This window comes from Hyla sarda, chromosome 8, assembly GCF_029499605.1.
Source record: "Hyla sarda isolate aHylSar1 chromosome 8, aHylSar1.hap1, whole genome shotgun sequence".
Taxonomy (NCBI): Eukaryota; Metazoa; Chordata; class Amphibia; order Anura; family Hylidae; genus Hyla; species Hyla sarda.
The window spans coordinates 220196947-220207412 of NC_079196.1; the positions used below are offsets into that span (position 1 = coordinate 220196947).

Below are 10466 nucleotides of genomic sequence, written 5' to 3' on the forward strand. Positions count from 1 at the left end.
CACCCTCACCACAGTTGCTTAGGGCTGCGCGAGGATTGGTTGCTATGGGCTGTGCTGTCATTGGTTATTATGGTCTGTGCTCGAATCAGATGCTATTGGCTGTGCTATAATCGGATGCTATGGGCCGTACTGTGATTGGTTGCTATGGGCCTTACTTCTATTGGTTGCTATGGAATGTGCTGGGATTAGTTACTATGGATTGTGCTGTAATAGGTTGCTATGGGCTGTGCTGTGATTAGTTGCTCTGGGCTGTGCTGTGCTGTGATTGGTTGCTATGGGCTGTGCTGTAATCAGTTGCTATGGGCTGTGCTGGGAATGGTTGATATAAGCTGTGCTGTAACTAATTACTATGGGCTGTGCTGTAATTGGTTACTATGGGCTGTGCTGTAATTGGTTACTATGGGCTGTGCCTGTGCTGTAATCCATTGCTATGGGCTGTGCTGTGATTGGTTGCTATGGGCTGTGCTGTAATCGGTTACTATAGGCTGTGCTGTGATCGGTTGCTATAGGCTGTGCTGTGATCGGTTGCTATAGGCTGTGCTGTGATCGGTTGCTATAGGCTGTGCTATGATTGGTTGCTAAGGGCTGTGCTGTAATCGGTTGCTATAAGCTGTTTGTGATTGGTTGCTATGGGCTGTGCTTTGATTGGTTATATGGGCTGTGCTGGAAATGGTTGCTATCGGCTGTGCCTGTGCTGGAATTAGTTACTATTAGCTGTGCTGTAATCGGTTGCTATGAGCTGTGCTATAATCGGTTACTATGGGCTGTGCTGGAATTAGTTACTATGAGCTGTGCTGTAATCGGTTGCTATGAGCTGTGCTGTAATCGGTTACTATGGGCTTTACCAGTGCTGTAATCCATTGCTATGGGCTGTGCTGTGATCCATTGCTATGGGCTGTGCTGTGATCCATTGCTATGGGCTGTGCTGTGATCCATTGCTATGGGCTGTGCTGTGATCCATTGCTATGGGCTGTGCTGTGATCCATTGCTATGGGCTGTGCTGTGATCCATTGCTATAGGCTGTGCTGTGATCCATTGCTATGGGCTGTGCTGTGATTGCTTGCTATGGGCTGTGCTGTAATCGGTTGCTATAGGCTGTTCTGTGATTTGTTGCTAAGGTCTGTGCTGTGATTAGTTGCTATAGGCTGTGCTGTGATTGGTTATATGGGCTATTCTGTAATCAGTTGCTATAGGCTGTGCTGTGATTAGTTGCTATTGGGCTGTGCTGGGAATGGTTTTTATAGACTGTGCTGTGATTGGTTGCTATAGGCTGTGCTGTGGTTGCTATAGGCTGTGCTGTGATTAGTTGCTATGGGCTGTGCTGGGAATGGTTTTTATAGACTGTGCTGTGATTGGTTGCTATAGACTGTGCTGTGATTGGTTGCTATAGGCTGTGCTGTGATTAGTTGCTATTGGGCTGAGTTGTAATCGGTTGCTATGAGCTGTTCTGTGATTGGTTGCTATGGGCAGATAAGCCCGTTTTGTGTTGATGTTCAGTCTGATGTTACATTAACTACACGCCTTTACTTTTGCGCCATCCTTTTGGAATCGCCCTGTATTACAGGGGCAGGTCATGGAGCATTCTACAATATATTGCAGTTTCTATATGGAAAAAGACAGTAGAGCTTCTCTTGTCGTATGTCGTGGTTATGGGGTGATTCTGACGTATAAGTCATGTGGAAGCGGCGGCTCATCCTATTATGTTGTGTTAAAGCCACAATTACTTGTCTTTGCCGGTTTTACAAAACTCAGGATTGTAGCAAATCCCATCTATGTGGGTCAGGGGAAATCCTGGAATATATAAAAACCTGGATTTTTAGCGCAAATCACTGAATATTGTCAAATGTATACATAATGGGTTTCGTGGTGGCCTGACCTCTTCATCATCTCTGATGAAAAGGTAACGCATCCTCAAAAAGCGTTGTCAGTGAAATAGAAGAATGTCCACCAGGACATTCTTAGCATGCTTTACACTCAGAGGCGCTCTCCCAGTAGGCTAGCTAGGCAGCCGCCTAAGGCCTCCCACTGGAGGGGGCCTCGCAGCCACCTAACTCGCCCCCCTACATTGCCACTCTACAGTGCCGCGTCCTGGACGCATTTAACTATAGGCATGTCTTACGGATGCTCCTATAGTTAATGCTGCTGCTTTTACAATGTAGAGGGGGCTGCTGCTAATTTTACTACCTAAAGGGGGCTGCTGCTGCTATTTTTACTATATAAAGGGTGCTGCTGTTGCTATTTTACTATATAAAGGGTGCTGCTGCTGCTTTTACTATAAAGAGAGGGCTGCTGCTGCTGCTTTTACTTCCTAAAGGGGACTGCTGCTATTTTTACTATCTAAAGGGGGCTGCTGCTATTGTTACTATCTAAAGGGGGCTGCTGCTATTGTTACTATCTAAAGGGGGCTGCTGCTATTTTTACTATATAAAGGGGGGCTGCTGCTATTTTTACTACCTATAAGGTGGATTTTGCTGCTATTTTTACTTCATAAAGGGGGCTGTTGCTGCTATTTTTACTACCTAAAGGGGGCTGTTGCTGCTTTTACCACCTATAAGGGGAATGCTGTGTATACTACACAGAGGGGGCCTGCTGCTATTTTTTACTACTTAAAGGGGACTGCTGCTGCTGCTACTACCACCACTATATATGGGGGGCTTCCATTATCTACAGGTGGCACCTAATTACTCGGGGCACATATGTTATGGGGGAAACAGTGTGAAGGGTCCTGTCTACCTACTGAAGTGACCTAACTACCTAATTTGGGGGACCTACCTACTCTTTTCCAACGCACTTATCTACCCATTCTACTGTGTGAGACACTTAGGGGGTTATTATTACTATTTGGAGCGCTATAGGTGCTGAAGAAGTGCACAGCCTAAAATGTTTGTCTTGCAGGTTCTGTGAAGACCAGTTGTGGCTGGAAGAATCATGGCGGTCTGGGCCAGATGGAAAAGAAAAAGGAAAGTGTACGACTCTGATCAGAGGAGATTTCACCTGAGAGTCGCCTGTACCTGTAGGTAATCACTTATATGGTCTGTAGAGTCTGTGTAAAGCTGGGTCAGCACTGACCGTGTACAGAGGTTTTTATTCAGTATCAGTATAGTGGTATTATCCAGTCACTGTATGGTGGTAATGTGTAATCATGGTGTGGCAGTATTATTTGTCCTTTGTGTGGTGATGTTATTGGTGATACTGGTGTGTATAGTAGTTTTATTCAGTATCAATATGGTGGTATCATCCCGTTACTACATGGTGGTAATGGTAGTGGTCATGCTGTGGCGGTATTATTTGTCCCTTGTATAGTGGCGTTATTGGTAATACTGGTCTATGTACAGTGTTTTTTTTTTTTTTTCAGTATCAGTACGGTAATATTATCCTATCACTATATGGTAGTAATAGTGGTGGTGATGGTACAATTTTTTGTCCCTTGTATAGCGGTGTTATTGGTCTCTGTATAGTGTTTTTTTAATATATAATAACTGTATGATGGTATTAGTCACTGCAGTATTAACCCCTTAAGGACCAGGCCATTTTACACCTTAGGACCCGGCCATTTTTTGCACATCTGACCACTGTCACTTTAAACATTAATAACTCTGGAATGCTTTTAGTTATCATTCTGATTCCGAGATTGTTTTTTCGTGACATATTCTACTTTAACTTAGTGATAACATTTTTTGGTAACTTGCATCCTTTCTTGGTGAAAAATCCCAAAATTTGATGAAAAATTTGAAAATTTTGCATTTTTCTAACTTTGAAGCTCTCTGCTTGTAATGAAAATGGATATTCCAAATATTATTTTATTTTATTCACATATACAATATGTCTACTTTATGTTTGCATCATAAAATTGACGAGTTTTTACTTTTGGAAGACACCAGAGGGCTTCAAAGTTCAGCAGCAATTTTCCAATTTTTCACAAAATTTCCAAAATCACAATTTTTCAGGGACCAGTTCAGGTTTGAAGTGGATTTGAAGGGTCTTGATATTAGAAATACCCCACAAATGACCCCATTATAAAAACTGCACCCCCCAAAATATTCAAAATGACATTCAGTCAGCATTTTAACCCTTTAGGTGTTTCACAGGAATAGCAGCAAAGTGAAGGAGAAAATTCACAATTTCCATTTTTTACACTCGCATGTTCTTGTAGACCCAATTTTTGAATTTTTACAAGGGGTAAAAGGAGAAAATGTATACTTCTATTTGTAGCCCAATTTCTCTCGACTAAGCACATACCTCATATGTCTATGTAAAGTGTTCGGCGGGCGCAGTAGAGGGCTCAGAAGGGAAGGAGCAACAAGGGGATTTTGGAGCGTACGTTTTTCTGAAATGGTTTTTGGGGGGCATGTCCCATATAGGAAGCCCCTATGGTGCCAGGACAGCAAAAAATACCCACATGGCATACCATTTTGGAAACTAGACCCCTTGAGGAACCTAATAAGGAATAAAGTGAGCCTTAATACCCCACAGGTGTTTCACGACTTTTGCATATGTAAAAAAAAAATTAAAAAATTTCAATAAAATGTGTGCTTCCCCCCAAATTTCACATTTTTGCAAGGGTTAATAGCAGAAAATAGCCCCCAAAATTTGTAACCCCATCTCTTCTGAGTATGGAGGTACCCCATAAGTTGACATGAAGTGCACTATGGGCGCACTACAATGCTCAGAAGAGAAGGAGTCATATTTGGCTTTTTGAGAGCAAATTTTGCTCGGGGGCATGTCGCATTTAGGAAGCCCCTATGGTGCCAGGACAACAAAAAATACCCACATGGCATACCACATTGGAAACTAGACCTCTTGAGGAACGTAACAAGGGGTACAGTGAGCATTTACCCCCCACTGGTGTCTGTCAGATCTTTGGAACAGTGGGCTGTACAAAATGTTTAATTTGCGCAGCCCACTGTTCCAAAGATCTGTCAGACACCAGTGGGGTGTAAATTCTCACTGCACCCCTCATTACATTCCGTGAGGGGTGTAGTTTCCGAACTGGGGTCACATGTGGGTTTTTTTTTTTTTTGCGTTTGTCAAAACCGCTGTAACAATCAGCCACCCCTGTGCAAATCACCTCAAATGTACATGGTGCACTCTCCCTTCTGAGCCTTGTTGTGCGCCCCCAGAGCACTTTGCGCCCACATATGTGGTATCTCCGTAGTCGGGAGAAGTTGCATAACAAATTGTGGGGGGCTTTTTTCCCTTTTACCTCTTGTCAAAATGAAAAGTATAGGGCAACACCAGCATGTTAGTGTAAAAAAAATTTTTTTTTTACACTAACATGCTGGTGTAGACCCCAATTTCACCTTTTCATAAGGGGTGAAAGGAGAAAAAGCCCCTCAAAATTTGTAAGGCAATTTCTCCCGAGTACGGCGATACCCCGTATGTGACCCTAAACTGTTGCCTTGAAATACGACAGGGCTCCAAAGTGAGAGCGCCATGCGCATTTGAGGCCTGAATTAGGGATTTGCATTGGGGTGGACATAGGGGTATTCTACGCCAGTGATTCCCAAACAGGGTGCCTCCAGCTGTTGCAAAACTCCCAGCATGCTTTGACAGTCAACGGCTGTCCGGCAATACTGGGAGTTGTTGTTTTGCAACAGCTGGAGGCTCCATTTTGGAAACAGTGGCGTACCAGACGTTTTTCATTTTTATTGGGGAAGGAGGGGGGCTGTGTAGGGGTATGTGTATATGTAGTGTTTTTTACTTTTTATTTTATTTTGTGTTAGTGTAGTGTAGTGTTTTTAGGGTACTGTCACACGGGCGGGGGGGTTACAGCGATTTTCCTGCTGCGAGTTTGAGCTGCCGCGCAAAATTTGCTGCATCGCAAACTTGCAGCCTGATACTCACTGTAAGCCCCCTGCCCATGTGAATGTACCCTGTACATTCACAAGGGGGGGACCTCCAGCTGTTGCAAAACTACAACTCCCAGCATGCACAGTCTCAGTGCATGCTGGTAGTTATAGTTTTGCAACAGCTGGAGGCACACGGGTTGGGAAACACTGAGTTAGGAAACAGACAATGTTTCCCAACCAGTGTGCCTCCTGTTGTTGCAAAACCACAACTCCCAAACATTCTCAGGCATGCTGGTAGTAGTAGTTCGGCAACATCTTTAGAGCCAGATGTTGCCGAACTACAACTCCCAGCATGCTTGGAGTTGTAGTTTGCAACATCTGGAGGACTACAGTTTGCAGACCACTACTACAGTGGTTCCCAATCTGTGCCCTTCCAGATGTTGCAAAACTACAACTCCCAGTATGCCAAAACTGTCCAGGCATGCTGGGAGTTGTAGTTCTGCAACATCTGAAGGGCCAGATGTTACAGAACTACAACTCCCAGCATGCCTGGACAGTAAGGGCATGCTGAGGATGTGTAGTTTTGCAACATCTGGAAGGGCACAGTGGTCTCCAAACTGTGGACCTCCAGATGTTGCAAAACTGCAACTCCCAGCATGCCCAGACGCCAAGGGCTGTCTGGGCATGCTGGGAGTTGTAGTATATAGGGTCCCAATACAGCAATGCATGTCGCTTTACGGCGACGTGCATTGCTGTAAAGGGCCCGACCGCGGCTGAAGATCTACTCACCTGTCACCGCCGCCGCCATCTTCCTCGCCGGGATCCGGGTCTTCAGGGACGAGGTAAGTACCGGGGCCGGTCCCCAGCACTCCCCCGTCCCCCGCAGCGTCCTCCGGTCTTCCTCCCGTCCTCTCCGGACTTCAAGGGGCCGGGCAGGACGGGAGGAAGTAACCGCCCCCCCTCCTGCGATTGGTCGGTTAACTAACCGACAGATCGCAGGGAATAGGAGGAGGTGGCCGGCTTGCCACCTCGCTCCTAGGCTCCAGCATGGTCCTGGCTGTCTGTGACAGCCGGGATCATGCGAAATTACTGGGCGGTCGGGTCCCAGAGACCCGATCAGCCCGGTATCGCCGCAGATCGCAAGGGCGATTTCCCTTGCGATTTGCGGCGATCGCCGACATGGGGGGCCTACGTTTGCCCTGGATCCCTGCTGAAGGATTTCAGCAGGGATCCGCTTCCGATCTCCACCGGGTGAGCGGGGGAGACCAGGAAAAGACATGACGTATGCATACGTCATGGGTCCTTAAGACCCAGGGTGTGATGGCGTATGCATACGTCATGGGTCCTGAAGAGGTTAAAGGGGTACTCCGGTGGAAAACTTATTTTTTTTTTTTTTTGTTAAATCAACTGGTGCCAGAAAGTTAAACAGATTTGTAAATGACTTCTATTAAAAGATCTTAATCCTTTCAGTACTTATTAGCTGCTGAATACTACAGAGGAAATTATTTTCTTTTTGGAACACAGTGCTCTCTGCTGACATCATGAGCACAGTGCTCTCTGCTGACATCTCTGTCCATTTTAAGAACTGTCCAGAGTAGGAGAAAATCCCCATAGAAAGCATATGCTGCTCTGGACAGTTCCTAAAATGGACAGAGATGTCAGCAGAGAGCACTGTGGTCATGATGTCAGCAGAGAGCACTGTGTTCCAAAAAGAAAATAATTTCCTCTGTAGTATACAGCTGCTAATAAGTACTGATAGGATTAAGATTTTTTAATAGAAGTAATTTACAAATCTGTTAAACTTTCTGGCACCAGTTCATTTAAAAAAAAAAAAAAAGTTTTCTATAATCAGTCCCCGGAGCATGTTCGCTCCGGGTCTGATTACTGTTGATCACAGGGGCCAGAGCATTGTGACGTCACGGCTCCGTCCCCGTGTGACATCACACTCGGCCCCCTCAATGCAAGCCTATGGGAGGGGGCTTGACAGCCGTCACGCCCCCTCCCATAGACTTGCATTGAGGGGGGCGGTATGCGATGTCATGAGGGGGCGGGGCTATGATGTCACGAGCTCCCGGCTCCAGTGTTCGGAACAGTTTGTTCCAAACGCTGAGCAGCGAAGTACCCCTTTAAGTATTTTGATCGCACCTGTTGGGGTGGAGATTCATTTACCTGCACTCACTATATAAGAGCGTCACTTTCTAGTACGACTAAGGCTGTGTAAGAAAGCCGAAACGCGTCACATGTTACTCCTATTGTCTGATCGTTTGGAATAAAGAATTCTGACTTTACCGAGCATATCTGCGCTGGACATCTTTCTCTTGTTCTATTCGGTTGCATCCTTTTTGCGTTTTGTACGGTTTTGTCAATTTTTTTTCCCGTTGCCAAAACCGTAGCCTAACACTGTTTTAGGTCCGGGTGAAAAACCATATTGAAACCTTATATGTTTTTTTTTTTAAACATGGGAGTTAATGGGAAACCGTTTTTTAAGAAAAAAAAGTATACATTTTTAACTTTTTACTCCATAAATAAAATGTCACTTGTTTGCACTTTCGGCGTGCACTGCGCATGTGCAAAGTCAAAACCGGTATGGTGCAAACCGGATGGAACCTTACGCACATACGGGTTTTGACTTTGCACATCTGCAGTGCAAGCCGAAATTTTTTTTTCTTGGAACTTCAATCAAACAAGTGAAACTTTATTTATGGAGTGAAAAGTTAAAACGTATACATTTTCTTAAAAAACGGATGCAACCGGACATCATTTTTCAAACCGTATACGGGTTAAAATTTGGACACACATTTTGATACAGTTTTGTACGGTTTTGAGGAATCCGTTTTACATCAAAAACCTGATACGGTAACGTGATTGCAACCGTAGATACGTTTTACTGCGAAAATTGTTATAGGTTTTCCCCTATGCATAAACGGTTAAAAATTCTGTGTCCATTCGACAACAGAGAACCAGCTCCCCGACATGTGAGATAGATATCCCTTAATCTAAGGACTCGGAGAGGCTGCGCTGCCGCCGGTAACAGACTGATAGGCTTATGGCGTCCACATCTGGTTTCTCTGCCTCACATGGTTAATTGATTAATTACACAGTTGTCGGGTAACATAATTAACTAATTACTATAAGTCGTTACATCTGTAATAACAAGGACGGATTATGCCCAATTATATTGTATCCTGCCTGGTGATTAATGGTAGTGCCTCCTTTACGGCACTTATGGGATCTTGTAAACACCAGTATGCAACCTGTTTTATGATTGATTCCTATAAATCTTGACACTTTGTATGTGACGGCATTATATGGTGCCCTGTAATGTGTATGAAAAATACCCTCAGACGCACACAGAATACTCAGAAATGTTTAGGTTACCGCTGTTTGTGTGCGGTCTCTGCAGCAGTAATGTGAACAGCGCTATGACTGTGAAGGACGCAGCTTTATCTCCATCTCTACAAGCAGGAAGTCCCAGAATTGTCACCGTCAGCTGATGCACTTCCAGCCAATCAGCTGCATGTAAACAATCTCAGAAATCGACTTCACGATTGTCCGTTCAGTAGTGATTGAAATCTGAGGGGAGGTCCCTGACACATCACCTGACTGACTGCTACAGCAATGATTGGCTGAAAATTGGCCCAACCCACTAAATATCCCAAATGTCTGCCTCAACTTCATTTAATAACAGAATGCACTGAATGTTCATAGCATAAGTAACTTTATTCGGAATCAGCTTTGTGGAATCATACTGCATCTTGTTAAAATCGGGAGCATAAAAGAAGAAGAAATCCACAACCTCATGAACTCACAAAATACATCAAATCTTAAAGTGAAACTCCAGTCAATACTTTATTTCTTAGGATGGAGCCAAGAGGAGCCGGGAAAGTAAATGACACTGCTCAGAACATATTTGGCCTAAGTTGAATCTACCATAATGTTATCCTATGTGTACAAGAATATAACTACTATAATACTGTCCCCCTATGTACAATAATATAACTACTATAATACTGCTCCTATGTACAAGAATATAACTACTATAATACTGTCCCCTATGTACAATAATATTACTACTATAATACTGCTCCTATATACAAGAATATAACTACTATAATACTGCTCCTATATACAAGAATATAACTACTATAATACTGCTCCTATATACAAGAATATATCTACTATAATACTGCCCCTATATACAAGAATATAACTACTATAATACTGCTCCTATATACAAGAATATAACTACTATAATACTGCTCCTATATACAAGAATATAACTACTATAATACTGCCCCTATATACAATAATATATCTACTATAATACTGCTCCTATATACAAGAATATAACTACTATAATACTGCTCCTATATACAAGAATATAACTACTATAATACTGCTCCTATATACAAGAATATAACTACTATAATATTGTCCCCTATGTACAATAATATAACTACTATAATACTGCTCCTATGTACAAGAATATAACTACTATAATACTGTCCCCTATGTACAATAATATAACTACTATAATACTGCTCCTATATACAAGAATATAACTACTATAATACTGCTCCTATATACAAGAATATAACTACTATAATACTGCTCCTATATACAAGAATATATCTACTATAATACTGCCCCTATATACAAGAATATAACTACTATAAT

The 10466-nt window shown here is 43.3% G+C and overlaps 1 protein-coding gene across 1 annotated transcript in view; it reads left to right on the forward strand.

Moving 5' to 3' along the window:
- The first annotated feature begins 2895 nt into the window (after positions 1 to 2895).
- The window catches only part of SEPTIN12 (septin 12), a 220580-nt gene continuing 213009 nt past the window's right edge, over positions 2896 to 10466 (forward strand). The window contains exon 1 of the mRNA XM_056533384.1: positions 2896 to 3013. Coding sequence (XP_056389359.1) covers positions 2929 to 3013 — 85 coding nt within the window. The 5' untranslated portion in view covers positions 2896 to 2928. The remainder of the gene's footprint in view (positions 3014 to 10466) is intronic.